The sequence below is a fragment of the Typopeltis vanoorti genome, chromosome 1 (genome assembly GCF_054136105.1).
Source record: "Typopeltis vanoorti isolate ZY-2024b chromosome 1, IOZ_Tvanoo_1.0, whole genome shotgun sequence".
Taxonomy (NCBI): Eukaryota; Metazoa; Arthropoda; class Arachnida; order Uropygi; family Thelyphonidae; genus Typopeltis; species Typopeltis vanoorti.
This window is the reverse complement of record NC_143549.1, coordinates 42,864,663-42,890,405: the sequence shown is the minus strand read 5'-3', so window position 1 is coordinate 42,890,405 and position 25,743 is coordinate 42,864,663. Positions and strand designations below refer to the sequence as shown.

The following is a 25,743-nucleotide window of genomic DNA, read 5'->3' as shown; positions in this document are numbered from 1 at the left end:
TGGATCGCATTATGAATGAAAGTGGTATTAAACATGATATCAAAATTGGAGATGTTAATGTCAGCTCTTTGCTTTATGTGGATGATGTTATACTTCTAAATAAATCCGCTACAAGTCTGCAAGATTCTCTGACTAAATTGAATAGCTGTTGTAATAGATACGGTATGATGGTCAGCAATAAAAAGACAAAGACAATGAAAATAGGCAGAATCATTGAAAATGTCAACTGTGTTGTGAATGGAGAACCTGTGGAACACGTAAAACATTTCAGCTCCTTCGGCACGATTTTTAGTGAAGATGGTAAATTAAATATAGAAATAGACAACAGAATCAGCAAAGCTGGTATGGTGGGAAGTCAATTAAATAAATTCATATGGAATAAAAGAGAGAAATTAGTCGGAACACTAAATTAGCTGTATACAAGACAGTGTTCAAGCCAGTTTTAACTTATGGATCTGAGAGCTGGGTCAGAAGTAAAACACTTGACCAAAGACTAGAGACTGCAGATATGAGAGTACTGAGAAAGATTATAAGCATGAACAGATGGCATCAATGGCAATATCATATTAAAAATGAGGAAAGAACTTGACATTGTGAGCATCCAGGAATGCGTAGCAGAGTTAATTTCAGGTGGTATGGTCACCTAAATAGAATGGGCGAGGAAAGATTAGCAAAACAAATATTCTCTGCCAAGTTGGCAGCAAAATGACCCAGAGGAAGACCAAGATATAGGTGAATTGATCTGGTACAAAGTGCCTTAGACAATAGAAATATAAGATCTGATAATGTTGGAGTCTTGACAGGTAACAGCCTGATTTGGAGGAAAATTGTAGATAGGAAGATAGTAATGATATAATTTTTTCATGTAGTACTATCATATCCTGTACACCCCTTGTGGGTACATGGCAGGAATTTGATGATGATGATGATGATGATGATGATGAATACATTTTGCAAGCATAAAAATATGCATAAATATATGTGGTGCGCAAGAGGACAAAAATCAATAATAGACTACTTTATAGCAAATGAAAAAGCAGCAAACCTCTTCCTAGATGTTAAAGTTAGAAGAAGGCTAGAAATTGACACAGATCACTATTTTAGTACAGGCAAAACTAAGATTTCCATCAAACTGGCTACAAAAATAAATAAATAAACAAACTAGAGAAATAAAATCTAATTACAAATAAGACTACTAAATGATTCAAGTATAAGAAATTTATGCCAACAGAGGATTAATAACTACTTAGAAAAAATACAAGAAAATGAAGACATTGAGAAAGAATGGAATAATATAAAAGAAATTATCATATCAGCAGCAGCAGCAGATGAAAGTCTAGTAACACACAAAAAATATAAAAATAAAGAATTACATATATGGGACAATTAAATAAAAACAATAATTGAAAATAAAAAGCTGGCTTTTAAAAGATGTTAAGTAGCAAAAAACAAGAAAATGAAATTGAATATAAAAAAAGACAAGCAATAGCCAAAAGAAAAACCAAAAAGAGAGACAGTGAAAGCTGGGAAAAAATTGCATCATATCTAGAATATGACATATACAAAATAAGACCCAGTGCATACAAAATACTAAAACACATGAATGGAGATATAAAAGAAACTGTAAATATAAATTGTGAAATAGATGTAAAAGAATTCTTGGATTGCTTTACAGATCTTTGAACGGATAATACTGGCATCAAAAATAATTACACCAGGAACTTACGAAATACCTGAAATGATATGATAACAATGAAAGAATTAAAGGACAACCTAAATAAAATAAAAAATGGCAAATCAGCAGGAGAAGATGGGATAAACTCTGAACTGTATGAATTTGCCAGAAAAAAATTTCATCAAAGATTACTAAAATTTTTAAATAGAATATAACAAATGGATAATACCAATAGAATGGAATACAAGCATAGTAATACTTATATTTAAAAAAGGGGATAAAACAAAACCTGCTAACTACAGAGGTATTAGTTTATTGAATACATGCTAGAAAATATATAGCAGAATACTTAATGAAAAACTAAAAATATGTACTGAAAAACTATTATTAGAATGTCAAAATGGATTCAGAAAAGGATGCTCTACAATGGATGCAGCTTTCTGTTTAAAACTACTTATAGAAAAAAGAATAGAATTTAATTTGGAAACTCATCTTTTATTTATAGATTATGAAAAAGCATTTGACAAAGTAAAAAGATATATACTGTTTGATATATAATACAAAAAATAAATATACCTAATATTTTACTACATGCAATATTGTATATATATAAAGATAATGAAATAAACACAAAATAAATGAAAGTTGTCTGAAAAACAATCTATAAACCAAGGAGTATGACAGGGATGCCCTCTGTCTCCAATATTCAATATTTACATTAATGAAATATTAATACAGTGGAACACCTTAAACAATCAAGGTATAGAAATTTCCCGGAATAACAAAATAAATATGCTGTTATTTGCAGATGATCAGGTAATAATATCAGATAAGGAAGACAATTTACAAAGAACAATATATAATTTAAATATTATAGTAGAACAGTTTGGAATGAAAATTTCCATAGATAAAACAAACAATGGCATTTTGTGGACAAACTCTAGTTAGAAGCAAAATAGTTATTAATAATAAAATAATAGAACAGATAAATACTTTCAGTTATCTTGGATGTGAAATATCATATGAAGGAGAAAAAGTCATAAAATTACAAACTTCAAACTTTTTACAGATTATATGTCTGATAAATAGAACACTCAACCCAAATATTATTATTATTATATCACACCTCCAGGGAGTCCAAAGACTCATCGAGGGAGGACATCTACTCTACAACTCTTTGTCTCACTACTCCACCAACCTTCATCTCACACCAACGCCATCTACCGCCAGCTACCACCACTAGTACTTTCACAGACAATCACAAACATCCATGCCCAGGGTGGGATTCGAACCCCGCAGCTTTTTGGCTGGAGAGCGGATGCGCTAACCACTTGGCCAACCAGTCCGGCACACACTTGAAATTATACAATACTTTAGCAGTGCCCACATTATTATATGGCAGTGAAATTTGGACAATAAACAAACAAGATAAACAAAGAATAAAAACAAGTGAAATGAGATTTATGAGAAGAACTGCAAAATACACATTATTAGATCAAAAAAGGAACGAAGACATTTTAAAAGAACTAAAAACTAAACAGTTATAAAGAAAAATGGATTGAACATGTAAAGCGAATGGCCAACACCCGACATCCTAAACAAATACTAAAATTTAAACCAATTGGAAAGAGAAGGCAGGGTAGACCTCAAAAAAGGATATTGGGATACTAAGACCGGGACAGAACAAAATATGGTCTATACCCGTATTTAGTGTTATGATGATGATGATGAGTTGTAAGCCTCTTTCATATTGCACAGATACCTTACATACCTCCTTCAATTTTGTTAGAATTGAAGGAGATATGTAAAATGATTTGATGCTAAATCAGATGGGAGACATGAGTGTACGTTATCTTCACTGTTATTCATCTATATGGATCACATTATGAAGGGATGTGGTATTAAACTTGATATCAAAGTTGGTGATGTTAATCTCAGCTGTTTACTTTATTCAGGTGATGGTATACTTTAAATAAATCTATTATGAATCTGTAGCATTCTCTGACTAAACTGAATAACTGTAATCAATTTGTAATAAATTTGGTATGAAAATCAGGCAGTAAAAAGACAAAGACACCGAAAATAGGCAGAAACATTGAAAACATCAACTGCATTCTGCATTCTAATGACCTATAGAACAAGTAAAGCACTTAGATACAATTTTTAGTGAAAATGGTAATTTAAATATTATTTCTGCTTAAATATTAAATTAAAGCAGAATTAATTTATATGGAGGGTGCTTGTCAAAGCTATATAACGGCGAGGAGACCTCCACATAGACTTTAAAGGAATGCAGAGAACTGACCAAGGCTTCTGACCTAATTTCCAATCCTCACCCTCTTGTGGTGCACCCTGTTGGGTGCACCACAAGAAGCACCACTACCTATATACTGAACGAACGAGGATGGGCTGGTAATTTGGGATTTAGCCGACCAAATTGTATTCGTATTGACTTAAACCAAAATACAAAATGATGGTACAACATGACAAAATTTCATGTTGGCTTGCACGTCGCCCTGTTCCTTGTTTTTGCCAGGGAACCAGGGTGAACAGCGAAAAGTCAGCTAATGGAATAAATCTGAAAACACACCTCAATTCAACTTCACCAGAGTAAAAGATCAGTACTATCAACATAAGAAGCCTGAATGGCAAAGAAGAAATGGAGCTAGCTGAGGAATTAGATAAGTATCAGATTGACATAATAGGGGTGACTGAAACAAAAAAGACAAAAACTGGAGAGATCTTTCTGGGCAATAAATACATAATGTTATATTCAGGCATGACAATGACAATCCAGGAAAAGAAGGAGTAGCCATAGTTTCAACACTAAATACGAGGCTAATCTTCTTGAATGGTAAGCAGTCTTAAGTAGATTGATGTAGGCAGATATGAGCATGGGGAACTGGACAATGAGATTTATTTGTGCCTATGGTCCCACAGAAGGTTTTACTAAGGTAGAAGTGGAGGAATTTTTTGAGGCTTTAGAAAAAGCAACTGACACAATGAAAAAGGAAAAGTTGGTCCTTGTTGGGGATCTAAATAGCAGAGTAGGAAATGATTGTCAGACATAGAAAAATATTTTGGGAAATTTTGGGGAAAAGAGCAAAGCTAATAATAATTGCAAATATCTGTTGGATTTCTGCTCAGGACACGGACTGGTTATTACTAACACCATATTCCAACATAAAAGTGTGCACAAATTCACATGGAGAGAAGAAGCAAGGAATAAGAAAAGTCTCAGTGACTATGTTATTGTTGATAGTGATGTTTTCTCCCCGGTGCAGGACACCAGAGTGTACAGAGGATTTGAAATAGGAAGTGATCACTATTTAGTCTTGAGCAGGATAAAATTGAATTTCATATTGAAAAGAAAGTTTTAAAGCGAATAAAAGTTGAGCAGCCCTCAGATGTGAAGTGTAGACTAAAATACACAAAGATTATTGAAGAAAAAATGAAAGAGTTTGAGAACAGGAATCAAACCTTGGAAAATCAATGGCAAGCCTTGAAGAAAACACTAATTGGTTCAGCCAGAGAGGCATGTGATGAAGTTGTCTGCAAGGATAAAAAAAAATCAGAACTCTATGGTGGACACAGGAAGTTAAAGAGGCAGTGAAGGAAAAGAAGAAAGCATATCAAAAGTTCCTGGCAAATAAGTCAGCTTGTGCTGAATTATTTGCCAGGAAAGAAAAATGTGAGAAAGCTAAACACTATGTAAAACTAGCTAAACAAAAGTCACGGGAAGCCTTTGGCAAGAACATAGAAAATAAATATCAAGAAGGTGGTAAGATATTCTGGAGGTTGTTGAAGAAGCTTAGAAATGGAGGAAAAAGTGCTGTAAAAGGAGTTAGAGATGATAAAGGTGAAATGAAAACTGGAGAAAAAGATATCCTTGAAGTATGGAGTAATTACTTTGAAAAACTGCTAAATGAAACAAGCAGTGATGACAGCACAGTGGTAAAAAACACTGACCAGGCATACAGGCAGGAATACATATCCATACTTGAAGTAGAAAAAGCCATCAAAGGCTTGAAATGTGGAAAGGCAGCAGGAGTAGATATTCGACCAGAAATGCTCAAGTATGGTGGTATAAAAGTCTTACAGTGGCTGCACTACATAGTTCAGATAGCCTGGACAGAGGGACGAATTCACAATGATTGGAGTAGTACCCATATGTAAAAAGGGAAATAAAACTGAATGTGAGAATTGCAGAGGTATATCCCTACTGAGTATTCCTGTAAGATTTATGCTAATATACTTGAGAAACGGTTGAGAAGAGTTGTGGAAAATAAGATTGGGGAAGAACAAGCTGGATTCAGGCTAAATAGAGGCTGTCAGGATCAGATCTTCATTTTACGACAAATAATTGAGATAGCATGGGAATATAACAAGGATCTCTATTTGAGTTTTGTAGATCTGGAAAAGGCATATGACAAGGTGCCAAGAGAGAAGCTGTTCAATACACTACTGTTATATGATGTCAGTGGGTTAATCAAGGGATTAAACTAAATATATAATTTAATGTCAGGTGGTAGTCACTATGAACGGAATGGCCAGAAGACGACTAAAATGAGGTGGATTGATGTAGTAATAAAAAGTGCCTTAGAAGACAGAAATGTAAGATCTGATAATATTGGAATATTTCCTCCATGTTTCCAATTTGGATTAAAGCTCTTAAAAGTTAGGAATGATGTTACATAATATCTGTACAGTCCTTGTGAGTATATGTCAGGAATTTGGCAATGATAATGATTTTGTTCTCAGAAATTGTATAATGGCTGAATGTATTTGATGAAGCAAGTTGTCAGGTAATGTATGTATTTTCACTACCTGAAAGAATGACAGATATCTGGCACTCTTTGTGTTCTATTAATAGTTTTCTCCAAGTATAGTATAGGTGTGTGTGTGTGTGTGTGTGTGAGAGAGAGAGAGAGAGAGAGACATGGTGGCAAAACCTGTAGCATACCAGTGCTGTTTGTGAACAAGAGGAATAATAATAATAATAATAAGAAGAAGAAGAAGTAATCTGTTGACCTGTTCTTTAAAAAATTGAAGGTTGTATTCTTTTGAGGAGACAGAGCAAGAGAGAGGATAGGTTGTTCTTTCCTTCCAAATTTAGTAAAGAAGTTGGATCAATTGATCTGACCAGCAGCTACTTGTTTTCAGCAGTGACCAATTCAGCAGAACATATCCATGCAATTATCTGTACAAGTTTCATAAAAGAAAAACAACATGTCTGTGAAGAAGTTGTTGTTGTTTGTGATTTTTTCTCAAAGAGGTGGTGAAGGCAATAGGATAATAGTCTGATGTCTGACTTTATTATTTCCTCCCCGCTCCCATTTTTTAATTATCTGAATGCAACTCTTTTGAAACCAGTAGAGTGGTCAGTAAATTACTCTATCTCATATTGTTCTTTCATGTGGAATAATACTGGCAAAAAAATTTCTAATATATCCTTAAACAAATCCCAACTCAATATCATCAGAGATCAAGATTAGCACTATCAACATAGAAGCATCAATAGGAAAGAAATGGAAGTAGCAGAAGAAGAATTGGATAAGTACCTGATTGACATAACAGATGTTACTGAAACAAAGAAGACAAAAATAGGTGAGATTTTTCTAACCAACAAATATAAGATATTATGTTCAGGCAGTGGCAATCATTGCAAAGAAGGAATTGTTATAGTATTCAACTCTAAATATGAGGATAATCTTGAATGGCAGGCAGTATCAATTACAATAATGTGGGCTAATATCAGAGTCAAGTCTCATTGTCCAATTACTAATGGAACAACTGGACAATGAGACTTATTTGTGCCTGTGATCCCATAGAGGGTTCTACTAAGGAAGAAGAAGAGGAATTTTTCAGGACATTAGAGAAAGCAGCTGACACAACGAAAACAGAAAAGTTGGCCCTTGTTGGAAATAGAAATATTTCCAATTATAAATGTTTGAGGAATATTTGAAAAAAAGAGCAATTCTAATAATAATGGTAGATCGGAGGAGGTACCCAAGAATAACCAGAATCTGAACTTGTTGTGAACACATTTTCTAGTTACGGATGATGCTACTAGGCATTGTGAGTATTCAGTTTTCCATGCTAGTCTGGTAAGTGGCATCATCTTGTGTTAACTGGTTCATTGTTCTGGCTGCTTTTTTGTTAGTGCTTACAAGCAAGTTTGGTGATGTTGTGATGGCTGACTCCAAGGAACAGAGAATATGTGTGAAATTTGTTTTCTTTGGGTAAAACTGCAGCTGAAACTGTTGTTATGCTTCAGCAAGCCTTTAAGGATGACACTTTAGGTAAAATGCAGATCTATGAGTGGTTTTCTGTTTCAAAAAAGGGGACATATCAATTTAAGACAACCACAATCTGGCTGACCTTTGACAAGCAGAAATGATGAAAACATTGAAAAGGTTTGTCAAGTAAACAATGAAGTTTTCGAAAGACCATTGAGCAAATTTCTGAGGAGACGAATTTGTAAATAGACAAACAGTAAGTGGAGTTTGTGTTGGTGAATTTTAACAGAAGATTTGCAGATTAAATGTGTCCTTCTAAATTTGTGTCTTGTTTACTCATACAGGTTCAAAAAAAAAAAAAACCCTCTCTCTGTGCGACTTGTTTTAATTCCCACAGATAAAAAAAAAAAATAATGAAAGGGAAAGGGCAGCGATTCATTGATGTGGATGAAGTGGAGGCCATAAACAGTATTCCAGTTGAACAGTTCCAGAACTGTTTCCAGCAGTGTGGAAAAAAAACATTGGGACAAGGACATTTACTCACATGGAGAGTACTTTGAAGGAGACTAGAATATGGTATTATAAACTTTAATAACATTTTTTTAAAAAAATAATTTTGGTTATTTTTGGGTACCCTCCTCTTAACTGCTACATTTCTTCTTAAGACATGGACTACTTATTACTAACACCATATTCCAACATAAAAATGTGCACAAATTCACGTGGAGAGAAAGGATGCAAGGGGAATAAGAAAAGTCTCATCGAATACATTATTGTTGAGTGATATTTTCCCGCTTGTTCAGAATGCAAGAGTATACAGAGCATTTGAAATTGGAAGTGATCACCATTTTTTCTAGTGTTGAGCAGGATAAAATTTCCTGCTTTCTTGTTAACATGTATGCAAGTATACTTGAATAACAGCTAAGACAAATTGTAGAAGTGAAGCTTGGAGAAGAACAAGCTGGATTCAGATCAAACAGAAGTTGTCAGGATCAGATTTTCACTCTAAGACAGTAGTTGAGAAATCATGGGAATATAACAACGATTGTAGATTTGGAAAAGGCATATGACAAGATGCTTATATTTCAGTTGCAAATCAGCTTAGAATTGAAAGAGGTATAGGAAGATAGTTTGGTGTTATATCAGGTGTGAGACAAGGATGTACATTATCCCACCTGTGTTATTCATCATCTATATGAATTGCATTATGAAGGAAAGTGGTATAGAACCTTATATCAAAATTGGAGATGTTAATCTCAGTTCTTTGCTTTATTTATGCAGATGATGTTATACTTCTAAGTAAATCCAATACAAGCCTGCAGGATAACTGAATTAAATTGAAAAACTGCCATACTAAATTTGGTATGAAAATCATTATCAAAAAGATGAAGACAATGAAAATAGGCAGAAACATTGAAAATATCAACTGCATCCTGAATGGAGAACTTACAGAACAAGTAAAACTCAGCTATTTAAGTATAATTTTTAGTGAAGATGGCAAATTACATTTGGAAATAGATAGCATGAATTGAATAAATTTATATGAAATAAGAGAGAAATTAGTCAAATCACTAATTAGCTGTATACAAGGCATTTAAAGCAATTTTAACTTCTGGATCCGAGAGCTAGGTTAGAAATAAAACTCTTGATCAAGGACTGGAGACCACAGTTATGGGGATCCTGAGGAAGATTAGGGGGACTGAATAGATGGTATCATTATCAGTATCATATTAAAAATAAGGATATTAGGACAGAACTTGGCATTTTTAGCTTTCAGGAATGTTTTAGCAGAGCTAATCTCAGGTATTACGGTCACTTAACTAGAATTGAAGAGGAAAGGTTAGCAAAACAGTGTTCTTTACTAAGATGGCAGGAAAAAGACCCAGAGGAATACCAAGATGTAGGTGGATTGATACAAAAAATAATAAAATTGAGTAAAAAATACCTTAGAAGACAGAAAAATAAGATCTAATAATATTGGAATGTTGACAGATAACAGGTTTATTTGGCAGAAAATTGTCAATAGAAAGGTACTAACAATGTAACTTTTCATGTAGTACTTTCATGATATCCCATCTCCCCAGTGAGGGTATATATTTTGAATTTGATGATGACGTTGTTCATGATGAAGATGTATCCTCTATTCACAGAAGCCTATGCAACGATGACTAATTGCCAGTCACATTAGCTATGTGAAGACCATCTCCACTGTTCAACCAGCATTTTATGTATTTAACTCCAATTGTGTGAATGCCTTTATGTGCGTGGGGGGGGGGGGTGCGAGATTATCTAATCAGGTAAAGGTTAGATAATCTTGTAAACAAGAAAGGTTGCAAATAACTTTGCAACCTTTCTTGTGTGGGATTCACATTAAGAAAAGTTTATAGTTATTGCTATTTTTTTTTTTTTTAAACAGAATAATTTTTATTGCCTAAATTATACAAAATGATATGAAATGATTCATGTTAAAATCATCATCATAATTATTATTAACTTGAATGGATACATATCATTTTCAAATGTTTAAATGTAAACATAAGGATTAAAAAATTGCTTCTGTTTTTAAATAATCGAGGATGTACATTTCCTGTTACCTTTTTTATTATTAATTTCAGTTACATTCTTTCCTTTTGCTCTGTCCAAATGTTGTGTACTTGGATATATCCTATACTAACATAAACGATGCAGCTTTTAAAGGGTAAGTAGTAGTTTGAATATGTTTACACCAGAATTTATGTGTGTTGTTTTATGTTCTATATTTATATTCTATATTTTATTCTATTTTTGTTTTATAAATATAAATCTGTTGCATTTTTAAGCTGAAGCAAAAGCTGAATTTCTTCTGAATGATATATATATATATATGATGACTTGTAGTGTTGACTCTGAATTGGGATATGTTCATGCTTTTTATATACTGACTGAGATCCGAGAATTAGAATAAATAATGAAATTTATTAAAATAAGCAACATGTTTCATCAGGGTGGCCGAATTCTTCAGGCGTGATAGAACATAGAAAGCCAATAAAAAACACTTTAATGAAACATCGAGTCACTCTAAAACCATAAATTATAAAAATATAAAATCAACTATAAACTACAGTTATTTTGAACTGGAGCTACATTTCGGGTTAAAGTTCTATTGTTAGAAACTTGTGCGCATGTAATTTCACGAGTGTGCCAATATCTGACAGCAGAGCTAAAAGTCAGGCAAATTATAGCTGAGGTTACTGTTTATATGAGGAGGGGTCCATGACAATCTCTTTAGACTAGATTATGCAGCGTTCTACCTCATGTAGCATATGTGCAGGTTTGAAGTTTTTGTCCAGTTTATCTCATGTTGGCGGCCTTCATTATTTGTGTTAACCGAAAACAGGACATGGCTTGAGAGGGCACTAGCTCTAGTTCTTTTGTAAGCGATGTCTCTTTGGTGTTCCTCGAGACGTAGGAGGATGGACTTTTCCATTTATCCATAGTATGATTTCCTGCAGTCACATGTGATTTTGTACACACCTGGGAATTATTATTACCACGGGCTACTCCAGGAGTCCTTAGACTCATCGAGGGAGGCCCTAAACATCATGTTCACACAGCTGTTCAACATTCTCACAGTATCTATCATACCTTGCCTTGAACTCGCTCACTGTCATAGCACCCACAACAGACTCTGGCAGCTTATTCCACTCATTTACCACTCTAAAAGTAAAGAACCCAGCTCTAACACCCCTGCTAACCACGCTCTTGCCCAGCTTCCATGGGTGTCCCCTAGTTCTCCCACCACCAGTCCTGATCTCAAAAATATCATCTGAGTTAATCCTATAGAATCCTTTTAGCAATTTGAATGTCTCAATCATATCTCCCCTTTTTCGCCTATCAACTAGTTTCTGCAACCCACAAATCTTCAACCTGTTCTCATATGGTGCATTCCATAGACCTGCTATCATCTTAGTCACTCGCCTCTGGATCCTCTCAACCTCCTCCCCATCAAGAAGGAACCGAGGTGACCAAATCTGGGCACAGTAGTCGAGATGAGGTCTTATCAGGGCTCGGTACAGAGGTACAATAACTTGTTTTTCTCTGCTCGTCAAGGTATTTTTCAACAACCAAGTGAGTTGATGAGCTGATTTAGCTACTTTCGCAATGTGCCCCCTAAACTTCATCTCCCTATCCACCAACACTCCCAAGTCCCTGGCCTCATCAATCTCTTGGAGTACAGTTCCACCAATGTGGTATACTGCTGCTAATCTTTTCACTCCGAAATGCATAACCTTACATTTTGTCACATTAAATTGACATCCATTCTCCTTAGTCCAGAACTCCAATCTATCTAAGTCATCTTGCAAGACTTTGACATCTTCTGCATTCACTATCGCCCTACCCAACTTTGCATCATCAGCGAACAAATGAACTGTCCCACTTAGACCATTCCCTATATTGTTAATGAACAGATTAAACAGCAGTGGTCCAAGAACAGAACCCTGTGGCACACCACTAATCACAGGCCGTTTTTTGGACTCTACTCATGAATAAACTACTCTTTGATATCTCTCCATCAACCACCCAGCTATCCATCTCACCAACCCTATATCCATTCCCATATGTTGTAGTTTACGGATTAGAATTCCATGTGGTATCCTGTCAAACGCCTTTGCCAGGTCCAGCAGTATCACTGTAAACCCATTTCCCTTATCCAGTTCAGCCGTCACCCTGTTATAAAACTTGAGCAAGTTACTGAGGCATGATCTACCCTTCACAAAGCCATGCTGTCCTCTGTACAGTATCTCATTTTTATCAATCCATTCCTGTATTTTTCCCTTGACTACTTTCTCCAAGACCTTGACAACGACTCCTGATATGCTGATCGGTCGGTAATTTGCAACCATAGTCTTGGATCCTCCTTTATGCAGTGGAACTATTTTCCCCTCTTTCCACGCCTTCGGGACTAAGCCAGACCTGAGACTCAGATTAAACAACATGGTCAAGGGCACTGATAATTCATTAGCCGCTTCATGCAAGACCCGTGCTGGTATACCATCCAATCCCACAGATGTATTCACATTAAGGTTCTGTAATAGACTATTCACCTCCACTTCATTCATCACAATTCCCATATAAACTAATGGTTCCTTCATTTTTTCAACGTCACCACCTGGATGATATACTTTTGCAAAGTGCGCGCTCAGTAACTCCACTATATCGACTGGTTCGGTGACCTCTTTACCATCGTCATTCCTTAAAATCATTTTGCCATGTACAGTTTTTTTTCTTGCTTGCAGCATATTGAAAGAACTGTTTCGGATTCTCTTGTGCTTGCATAGCTAGTTTCCTTTCATAATCGGCTTTTGCTGTTTTTACCACACTCGTTACCCTTCTGACCTGCACTTTATACCATTCGTGTGCCTGCAGTCACCCCCTTTCTTTAAATTTCCTCCACAGTTGTTTCTTTTTTTGCAGCTCAAGCTTAATGGTGTTATTCATCCATTTTACTCCTACTTGTTTTACTATTCGGACCCTAGGTATACAATCAGCCATAACCTCTTGTAAATGCTCTTTGATCACTTCCCATGCTCTATCGACGTCCAGCCCTTGCAGTTGTACATGCCATGGCACTGATCCAAGCAATCTCCTAAGCTTGTCATACTTGCCAACACGGTAATTCCACATATGCCCTGTCTTAATCACAAATTTCACACCTTTAGCCACCTCCCAGGTCAAGACCTTATGATCACTCTCACCAATAGGTGGCAACATGGTCATATTCACTACAGTCAAATTCTCAGATACTATTACCAGGTCAAGCACTCTCACACCCCTAGTATTTTCAATTACATGCTGCTTCAGATAGTTATCCCTTAATAATTGAATAAAATCCATTTCCTTCCTCACATGTGTCCTCTCCTCCTTCCAATCAATGTTACCATAGTTGAAATCCCCCATAATAATTACCCTCCTTCCACTCATTTCATCAATTTGTTTATGCATACCATCTCCACCATCTATTCCATCACCTGGTCTATAGCAGCACCCAACTGTATATTTTATTCTGCCAGTATCAATCTCACACCAAATAGCCTCAAATGAGCTCCTTTCACTATCCTGCAATACTTCAATTCTCCTTGGCTGCAGTTCATCAGCTATCATCAATAACACCCCTCCCCCAATTTTATTCTCTCTGTCCCTCCTAAACATACTATAACCTACACATTCTATCCCACTAACTATATCATCTTCTGTCAGCCATGTTTCACTAATGCCAATAACCTGTGGCCAGGAAGAGCCAATCAAGGCCAAAAATTCTTCCTTCTTGTTCCTAATACTCCTGGCATTAGTATACATGAATTGCAGTGTTCCCTTTGTCCCACCCCTATCTTGATGCGTTATTCTAAATATCCCATTCCCATTTTTTGTCCTTATTGCTGGCTCAGGTACATTATATACATTTTTACACTCAACTATCTCACTGATGTCTGGATATCCACTTTCCCCCCTCCTTGGTAGTTCTAGTTTCCCTGGTTCTGCACATCCATTTTCACTTCATTCAGCAACACTTTTTCCAGTCTCCGCACACCAAGTCCATTCAAATGCAGTCCATCCATCTTGTATAAGTCCTTTCGCCCATCAAACTCATTCCACACATCCACAAATTCCACACCACACCGTCCGCATAACCTGCGCATAATATCATTCGCGATTATGGCCCTCCTTCTAAACTCCTCTCTGTCATACCGCGGTAACAGACTCACCATCCTAACTCTGTCACTCTTTTCTTTCGCTACCTTTAACAATACTTTCAAGTCCTCTCTCATAAAAAAATTATCACCTTTCAATTCATTCGTACCAGCCACAATTGTTATTTCTTTCACCCTCTGTTTTTGCACTCTAATGCTCCCACTTACATCCTTAAATTTCGCACCCGGCAAGTACGATTTAGTTACACTCCCATCTATTACTCCTCTTAATAACGAGTCACCATACAATACTCTCTCCTTCATTTCGGAAACTCGCGCACGCTGTTTATTTCCGTTAGCCGAATCACTCTGGAAAGAGTTTTGCAGGTGCTCTAATTGCCGCTGCGCATCTTGTATCACTGCGCGCAGCCTAGCGATCTCACTTCCTACAAATAATTCCTCATTTTTTTTATCATTCAAACCATTTTCTCTTTCTGTATAATTGCTCTCAATCTTTCTTAGATCACCGCTCACATTGCCATCTTGTACACCGCAATTCCCTATCGAGCCACTATTTTCACTCGCATTCTGGCTTTCTTCGACCATAACTGTCTCACAACCTGACACATACTTCGACTCCTCACTTTGCATACACTTTCTACACATTCTCCCACCACTATCACTTTCAACCCATACTCCAGACTCATTCGGGAATGCATACATTCCACACACATCACACCGGACAAACTCTCTCACACTACAGTTTTTGAACAATGGCGTCGTATTTTTGGACGCCATTATCTTACGTCGCATTGGCGCCATATTCAAATATATGAAACGTATCGTTAAAGACTAAATTAATTTACGGAATTTACACCAAAATCACACAGACACAACAAGCTACCAAATTTAGACAATATTAAGTTATGATTTTTAACATTTATTCTAATTTCCATTCAAAATTGTACTTAGCTTTCGGGAGCTCCCTGAAAATACGACCGTTCCCCTGGCACTCTCCTGTAGATGGTTGTGATGAATTGTAGATGGTTGTGAGCTTGTTTGTGATTACTTAAACTTGATCTTAGTTTGGGAAGAGCAGAGAAGCAATTTTTTATGTTAAACTTTCTTAAATTTCTACTCAGTTTCTTGGAGAGCATGCTGATGTATGGCAAGGAGATATAGCCTTTGGGGTCGTCCTGTATTTCTGTGTTGTGTTTGTGATTGCTTGAACTTGATCTTAGTTTGGGAAGAGCAGAGAAGCAATTTTTTATGTTAAACTTTCTTAAATTTCTACTCAGTTTCTTGGAGAGCATGCTGATGTATGGCAAGGAGATATAGCCTTTGGGGTCATCCTGTATTTCTATGTTGTTTTGTTGATGGACATCCAGCATTACTACGTTGTTTTGTTGACAGTGGTATGGTTGTTTATTGATACTTTTTGAAGAGTAGCCATTGTTTTTGAAAGTCCTTTTAAGATGTTGTAGCTCATTTTTTAGTTCCTCTTCACCTGACAGTACAGATCTAGCATGAAACGCTAGAGTTGGGATGATACCCATCTTCTGTGCCGGATAGTGATGTGCGGACACATGCAGATACTGTCTGTGTGTGTATGTTTTCTAAAGATGGAGATTTTTATAGACTCGGGAGTTTTACTAAGTTTAACGTCCAGGAAACATAGAGATCCATTTTCTTCCATCTCCATGATTAATTTGATGTCTTGATGGAAGTTGTTTAAGTGAATGAGAAAAGTGTGAAGATTCTCAATACCGTGTTCCCAGATGAGGAATATGTCATCCACATATTAGCAATGGCCACCCCCCTCTCTCCAATACTAGCGAATATCTTTTTTGAAGACTTTGAACAAAAGGCAATCTCCTCTTCTACTTTTAAGCCAATAATTTGGCTTAGATATGTGGATGACATATTCCTCATCTAGGAACACGGTATTGAGAATCTTCACACTTTTCTCATTCACTTAAACAACTTCCATCAAGACATCAAATTAACCATGGAGATGGAAGAAAATGCTTTGTTTCCTGGACGTTAAACTTACTAAAACTCCTGAGTCCATAAAAATCTCCATCTTTAGAAAACATACACACACCGACAGATACCTGCATGCATCCTCACATTACTATCTGGCCCAGAAGATTGGTATCATCTCAACTCTAGCGCATTGTGCTAGATCTGTACTGTCAGATGAAGAGGAACTAAAAAAAAACGAGCTACAACATCTTAAAAGGACCTTCAGGAACAATGGCTACTCTTCAAAAATTATCAATAAACAACGTAGAAATACAGGACGACCCAAAGGCTATATCTCCTTGTCATACATCAGCATGCTCTCCAAGAAACTGAGTAGAATTTTAAGAAAGTTTAACATAAAAACGTGCTTCTCCACTCTTCCCAAACTAAGATCAAGTTTAAGCAATCACAAACAAGCTCACAACCATCTACAATTCCCTGGTGTGTACAAAATCACACATGACTGCGGGAAATCATACTATGGATAAACGGAAAAGTCCATCCTCCTATGTCTCGAGGAACACCAAAGAGACATCGCTTACAAAAGAACTAGAGCTAGTGCCCTCTCAGGCCATGTCCTGTTTTCAGTTAACACAAATAATGAAGGCCGCCAACATGAGATAAACTGGACAACAACTTCAAACCTGCACATATGCCACATGAGGTAGAACGCTGCATAATCGAGTCTAAAGAGATTGTCATGGACCCCTCCTCATATAAACAGTAACCTCAGCTATAATTTGCCTGACTTTTAGCTCTGCTGTCAGATATTGGCACACTTGTGAAATTACACGTGCACAGGTTTCTAACAATAGAACTTTAACACGAACTGTAGCTCCAGTTCAAAATAACTGTAGTTTATAGTTGATTTTATATTTTTATAATTTATGGTTTTAGAGTGACTCAATGTTTCATTACAGTGTTTTTATTGGCTTTCTATGTTCTATCACGCCTGAAGAATTCGGCCACCCTGATGAAACATGTTGTGTATTTTAATAAATTTCATTATTTATTCTAATTCTCAGATCTCAGTCAGTATATAAAAAGCATGAATATATATATATATATATATATATATATATATATCATTGGCATTGCATGCCCATTTAGGCTGAGTGTGCTGTTACGTGACATATGCAACATGTGATTGCATTTTTATTGATGTGTGAAAGTTTTAAGAGTGCATAACTCATCAGCGCTCATCTTAATTGGTCCAATGCAATTAATTGTAGGATAACTTTGGATACTTTAATTTATTAATTAATATAATTTTAAATATGGAAAGCACAAAGGTCAAATGAACAACAGCTATGATTCACACACACCTATTATTTTGGTAGCATTTTCCCCGTGAAGGATAAGAATTTGTTGTTTTAAGGATACTTGCGACATAAGACTGAATGATATAATCACGTAATCACAAGAAAGATATTTATTTAACCAAATATTTCGGTCTGGAAATAGCAGACCATCGTCGGTGGTATTACAAGAACAGTTTAAAAAAAATATACAAGCTAGAATACTAACAATAGATCGTTGAAATTAGAACATGTCGCGTGATGTTATATCACTAAGTATGAAACGAAATATTTTGAAGTAGAAACATGATTGAATTTGCTATAAAAAAAAAAAAAAAAAAAAAAAAAAAAAAAAAAAAATCAAGATTACTCATTAATTTTTTTTTTTTTTTTTTTTTTTTTTTTTTTATAGCAAATTCAATCATGTTTCTACTTCAAAATATTTCGTTTCATACTTAGTGATATAACATCACGCGACATGTTCTAATTTCAACGATCTATTGTTAGTATTCTAGCTTGTATATTTTTTTTAAACTGTTCTTGTAATACCACCGACGATGGTCTGCTATTTCCAGACCGAAATATTTGGTTAAATAAATATCTTTCTTGTGATTACGTGATTATATCATTCATTCACACACACCGTTTATGGTGTGAGATTAGATTATCATTGGCAAATTCTAAAGTGAGACATGCATAATTTGAAGTTGATATGATTTTTAAATACAGCCATATAATACGCACAGAAATTGGAAAAAGTAATAATTTGAGAAATTATTATTTTTCTGGATTGAATCAAAGAAAAATTGAAATAACTCTTTTTACTTACTTATTATACGCAGGTTCCAACCTCATTTAACTATAATCATACAATATGCGAAAGCTCTGGCAGAAAACAAGACATTCAGTTCATCATCAACACTATTTCCCATTGTCAGTATGGGCAAAAAAAAGTTATAAATTATTTATAGAAATTATAAATATGTAATAAAAGTTAGATATGGCTAAAACGACCTCATCTACTTTCTATATGGGAATAAAAGGTGCTGATTTGATTTTTTGATTAATAACTTGTATATGTCGGTGTCTTATATGTCAATTTACACACGTAAATCAGAGTAAACAGCAACTGATGGCAAATGATAACATTCAATTGATTGCTTCACTCAGTAACTAATCACAGACACTGATGACTTCTGGGTACTATTGTCTAGGTACACCCTGCCTCTCTTTCCGGGCCATTTAAAAACCACTGTAACGCTAAGAATTTGACATGCTACACCATCTGTTCATCTGTTTAAAGGGCTCAAAGGTATCTGTATTTGTGACCACACACCTGGGCTATTAAAAGAAATGTGATGCACTGTTTATGTGTTTAAAAGTGTCCTCTTCATTAATTATTAGTATATTGTGTTTAATTTTAGGAATCACATGAAGCCAGGAAACAATTAGGGAGTCTTTAACAGGAATAAATGCAAAAGTATAATATTCATGACATTGCTATTTCATGGGTGTATACTGCACACCTGGCACATCCAGAATATTCACTCCTGATATATAGATTTGTAATATTTTAAATATCAGTTTCAGAATTCGAAAGAAAATAATATAGAAATACATAAATAATAATATTAGTTATAGATGTCCCACAGTATATTATTTAATTAAAATTATGCATTATTTGATATATATAATGTGACTTTAGAAATGAATGAATGTAAGCATTGTTGTTAAGATCACATATCATAATTTTAGATCTCACTATCATGATTTGAAATATTAGCTTCTAAGTGCAAAAGAAGTACTTTCCTTACTTTTTTTCATTATAAACTAACTTAACCAATAAAGGTTAGGTTAGTTTATAATGATTTCCAACGGATAAAGGTTAGGTTAGTTTATAATGATTTTCAACTGATAAAGATTAGGTTAGGTTAGTTTATAATGATTTCTGATTTCATTGAGTGCAAAAGAAGTACTTTCCTTACTTTTTTCATTATAAACTAACCTAACCTAAGCTGTTATAATTTCTATTGAGAATGAAAACCTATATATAAAAGTATAAACATGTTTTTATTACATTTACCAGACTTCTCTAGGAATTATTCACTTTAACTGGTTAAAGTGATTAATTCTCATAAATTATTCACTTTAACCGTAACATGTATATATATATATATAATTTTTTTTTTTCAACTTTTATTTTATTTTATTATCGCTAGAGGTCAGGCTAAGAAAAAGATTAATTAACAGTGTAGATTTAATTTACCAGTACAGAGTGCAAGAGCATGTAGCTTGGTTCCCTATACACATGTATCCTTCTGATGATGACCTCAATCAGAAGGAGAGACCCTCAGGGGTCGAAACGTCAAATTGTTATTTTGTTAATAATAAATAATAAAATAATCATTTCAACATGTGTTTTGTGTCCCTAAATTCAGAAATATAAATGCTGATCACTGTATAACCTTAAAAGAGTTATTTCAATAAATGTTATTTCAAACCATCATTCTTTTTCATAAATATTTAACAAATTGATTTCACTGCAAGGTTTGGAAAATAGCATTAAAATAATTCTACCTTGCTTTCAGTAATAAATTATTGCTAAGGATCCAATGTCACAATTTGAAATAAATGAAATATATGAATTTCCACTGTGAAATAAAAATGAATTTCCACTGTGAAATAAAAATGAATTTCCAGTGTGAAATTCATTTTTATATCTCTAAGGAACATCATAATCAGATTTTTGATATGCACCTTTTGGGGATGTGTAAATACTGTAATAGTACTATGTGATTAGGTTTCCATTATTACTAAGGACCTGTCAGCAATTTTTCTCCAGATTTTTTTTATCAGAGCCTCCTTAGCTCAGTTGTTAGATGAAGCCCTTTGGTCAGAAAGCTGCATGAATAGTGGATATGTAATAATATGGTAGTACTTTGTTCTCTGTATATCTTAGCCATTGTTAATAATATGGGAGGACTCTTCTCTCAGTATATAATATATCTTATATCTTAGCTTATGTTTCTTTAACTTATTGTTCTACCTTAAGTATCATTTTTCTTGCCTGGGATCTCAAGATATTTATTTGATTGAAGACTGCGCCTCTGAAATTCCCCTTACAGGTAAAAGAAAGTTTTTATACCCTAGTAGATCAATTAATCACTTATGTCCTATTTTAGCCAAGGTTTGCAGTCATGGCAAAATTTACTAATAAATCACTAATAATCATTGGGGTTCCTCTATCAGGTCCGAAATAGTGTTTTTTTGATCAGTGCATTGCAAAAAGATTGAATCGAACAACTATTTTTATCAACAATAACAACAAGTTTAATTTCTGATCAAATAATTATACATGTCACTTGAAATCACAAGATTCATTTATGAAAGGTAATTCTTAGTCTTTCTCAATCACTCAACTTGGTTTCTATTAAATTCTCTCGCACTTACTTAGTTGGACCTTCAACAAGCATACTTTATAATACAAATATCAGGAAGTTATACCTATAACATGAAATCGTTAGTTGCGCTTGACATTCCTAATTTAGCATCAATCAAAATACAACATACATGTATACAAATATATCTTTCAGAATCTCATTCCTTTCAAACACTTAATCATAATCTAGGCAATTATATTTATACAGTTCACCTCATTGAGTTTCAAACATTCCAATGATACGATAGCAGGAACATACTCTATCACAAAATTCAATCATAAGTACACATATAATCAATTAAAGAAATTTCAATAGCTCAATCTTTTCTCCAAGGGAAATTAACTCCGCTCATGCTTCACTCATTTACGATTACACACATTTATGAGAAATATTAACACTCTAAATACTATCTCCTTAAACTAGTCAATTTAGCTGTTCAATAGGGAATTCTCTCTTTATTCACAAACAATAAATGAATGTATAGACTCACATGGGTCTCTTCCTATCTTACGTGTGTAATTCAATTGTAAGTACGCCTATAATTCATTAAAGAATTTTCAACAGCTCAACGTTTTCTCCAAAGGAAATTAACTGCGCTCATACTTCACTCATTTTGCGATTACACACATTTGCTCTAAATACTGTCTCTTTAAACTAGACAATTTAACTGTGCGATGGGGAATTCTTTCTTAATTCATAAACAATAAATGAATATGTAGACTCACATGGGTCTCTTCCTATCTTGTATGTATCTTCCATTCTTCTTTCCTTATTCCGGCGCATGAGTGGATTTCTCTCCTTCGTTTCGTGTTTTGAAATTCTCCTTGAAGCGACACCGGGCACCGATGAACAGGCGGGATATAGGGTAGGCGTTCCGGCATCTTGAACTGCCCGGCAAAGGATTTGTTCCGGTCACAGCCGAAGATATCCAGAGGCAATAGTTAAGGAGAAATCTTGCCATAAAGGTCCTGTACTTATTCGACTACAGGACCTTTACAGCAAGATCTCTCCTTAACTATCGCCTCTGGATATCTTCAGCTGTGACTGGAACGACATCGGTGGATGGATCTCTCCACCCTTCTTCCCTCCGGAACTTACACCTCAGGTCCTCTCTCGTGGATGGTTCATTCAGGATGAAGAAAAGGAAGCCCTTCTCTTCTTTGAACCGGCCATTTTATACACCAGATTCCCCGCACCTTTGATTAAGTTTTTGGGACCCCTAGTGTCCCCGTGCGAGTCTTGCTAGTAGTTTGGAGAACCCTGTATAATGTTTCTAAAAAATTCACTGATAATCTTACTTCCTCCCTTTATTGCCTTAATCTTGCCTAAGGGCCTTTCTTTTTGATTCGCGCCGTGCCCTTTCAATATTGACCTTGAAGGTCACCTGCGACGGGTCTTGCAAAGAATCTTCAAAAGACATGCAGAATTGCAGACAATGCTCTTGGTTTCAATACGTCTACATCCCTTCTTAAATAATGAGTGAGTTAATTCCCTTTGGGCTTATTTTGTTTTTTATACAGATGGCTTTACATAGAGAACTAAAATATACATTTTTACAAGAAAATTTAGGTGAATTCCTAATGTAAAAAGTCGATGTTTTTTGATAATTTATTTTGGCAGCATCGAATTTTTACAAATATTCGATTATTCCCATCAGTGATGTGAGGAACTTTTACCTGGTCTCTTTTGATGAAAGATGAGTTAACCGGTCTCATATGGAGGTAGGGAGGGGGGGGGGATTAACCTGGAAACTCTGGTTTTTCTTCCCCTAGAACAGGCAAACTGGCCCCAAGAACACAAGCATCTACAGACATAGGACACACTGGGAGGCATAGGGCCAACCACCTTATCCTCAAGACAGTTGCAGTTGTAAGAATAAAAAAATCTCGACACTGTAAAGGGTAGAAGATGAGGATTAAGAAAGAAAGAAATATTCTATCAATTGTCGACACTCCAATATTATCATGATGTAAAAATAATCATAATTAAAATTCTGAATATTTTTACGAATTGTTTATGTTAAAATGTTTATTAGTTTTAGTTTCATAACATGCATTGTTGGCACTTGCGATGTGCCCGTTATTGAAATTGTTTTGTCAAATATGATATGTAAAGAAGTTAAAAAATTGATGTACTTACTATATTTGATATTTGTATTACTTACAAGAATTTTATTGTAATTTAAAATTAAGTTTTGTGTTTTTTTATGAAGACATTCTCTCTTGTCGCTAACGGAGACAACGTGTCAGCCATTAATTATAGCTAACTTCTTGCTTACCAGTTTCATGGAGTGCACATGCTCGCCGAGAAGTTTGATGTGTGATTGACAGCTGACAAGTTCGGTATCGAAGCAATGAGAGAGTAAACAGGATGGTGTTCGGAAGGATTTAGAACACAGGCCGGCAGACATTTAGATTCAGAGGAACTTGAGTTTTTTTTTTTTTTTATGTGACAGCCGGAAGAAAATTAATAGTATATTCCGAAAAAGGAATCGTGGAACTATTAAGTTTCAAAGTGGAATTAGTATGTAGATAAATAAAAGAAAATATTGCTATATGCGTTTTAAACGGAATATTGGAGGAAACACTAATTGAAAGATTTATAGGAGATTCCGAAAAGGAAATCGTAGAACTGTAAGTTTTTTTTAATTGGAAGAGTTAAGACTGTCAATAAGCATTTAGTGAATAAAAGAAGAATTTGCTCTTTATGTTCTAAAGGAATGTTTGAGAAAACTCTGATTAGGAAGTTTCCTCTGTATTAAGGATGCTGGATCTGACTATTATTTCTACTGAAGAAAAGAGACAGAATTAAGTTCGGAAGAATTAATGTGTGCTACACGAGTGATGAGAGAAAGGATCCTGTAAAAATGAAGAATAGATTAATTTGTAGTTAGTTATGTAATATTGTTTGAAGTGTATATATATATATATTGTTTTTGTTTTATTAAATATGTTTATTTTGTATTTGGTCTTGAGTCAGTGATTATTTGGATTCTGAAAGAAAGAGTTAAGATCATTGCACCAATTGGAGTGAACCCTTGTGCATATAATAATATGCACAAGGGTTCACTTGTGCATATTATTATATGCACAAGGGTTCACTTGTGCATATAATAATATATAGGTACACTCGGAAATAAAAAAAAAATTGTTAGAAACAAAGATCATCTCTATGGTAGGATTAATAATATGATAATATCTATGAATCTTCTCTATATAAAAATCCACTAATTATTAACAATCTTATATTTCTGGATTGACACTTCTAACTGCATCCATCCATCTGGATCATGGTTTTCCTCTGGGTCAAGAAAGGAGGAGGAGCAGCACTTCTCCTCCCGTCTTGTCCTTTTTATCCTTGCAAAAAATACTCTATCCTTCCATTTTTATTCCCATTAGGATATCATCTTCATTCAACCATGTTTCACTTAATTCAATGATTTTGGGGGAATAAACTCAATTAGTGAAACCGTTTCATTTCCTTTATTTCTGATACCGCTTGCATTTGTAAACAAACACAGCAGTTCATTTTTAGATCTATAGTCTTTCCAAACTTGTTTGTTGTGATTTCCTCACCACACCTGTCCTTGCCAAATCATCTTTATCACTGGTTACCACATGTATCCATTAGTGTCTCAACTTTTCCAACTACATTGCAATATACTACATCTCCACACACACACACACAATTTGATTGTTACTTTCAACATCCTCTCTCTCTCTGCCCCCCCCCCCACATTTACCTGTTCCTCTTGCATTCCCATTCTTTCTTCATCTCTGATGCTACTACTGTTTCCATTGCCAAGCACTTCAGTCTCTTCCATACAACTCTCGTGATCTTTCACCTTACCTGTCTCTGTTTCTTGCTTGTATCACACACAGCACTTCCATCTAGCAACACTTTCTCCAGTGCACTCACTTCAAAGCCATTCAAATGTAATCCGTCACACTTGTATAATTTCATTCTTCCCTCAAACACATGCTATACATCCACAAATTGTGCTTGCTTCTCATCACAGAGCTCTGAATAGTGAACATGATTCTTGCTCTCTATCTCAACTCATCATTATCATACTTTGGCAACACACTGACAACCTCTCCTACTACACTGTTATCTTTTACTGTTCTCGATAACCTCCTGATATCCACCCTTACATGCTCCTTATGTTCACTTAGATCATTTGTCCTCACACCCACCACTAATTCTCTTGCTCATTTCTTCCTCAAGTCCAATGCCTGGATTATCTCACTCATTCTCCCTCCTGAATAGCAGACCTTATGGATTCTCTCATTAACTAATCCTCTAACTCTGGAATTTCCATACACTGCTGTCATGAAATTGCTCGCTGCCTCTTTTATCTTTTTTCTTTCATTCTATTCTTTTTGCTCATTTTCATTA

The 25,743-nt window shown here is 35.0% G+C and overlaps 1 protein-coding gene across 2 annotated transcripts in view; it reads left to right on the top strand.

The window, feature by feature from the left end:
* LOC150109924 (F-box/LRR-repeat protein 5-like) overlaps positions 1–25,743 on the top strand; it is a 335,771-nt gene that overhangs the window by 201,643 nt on the left and 108,385 nt on the right. For both annotated transcript variants that reach the window (XM_090397314.1, XM_090397315.1), the window contains one exon: positions 10,530–10,612. In XM_090397314.1, the coding sequence (XP_090253440.1) occupies positions 10,530–10,612 (83 nt within the window). The remainder of the gene's footprint in view (positions 1–10,529; positions 10,613–25,743) is intronic.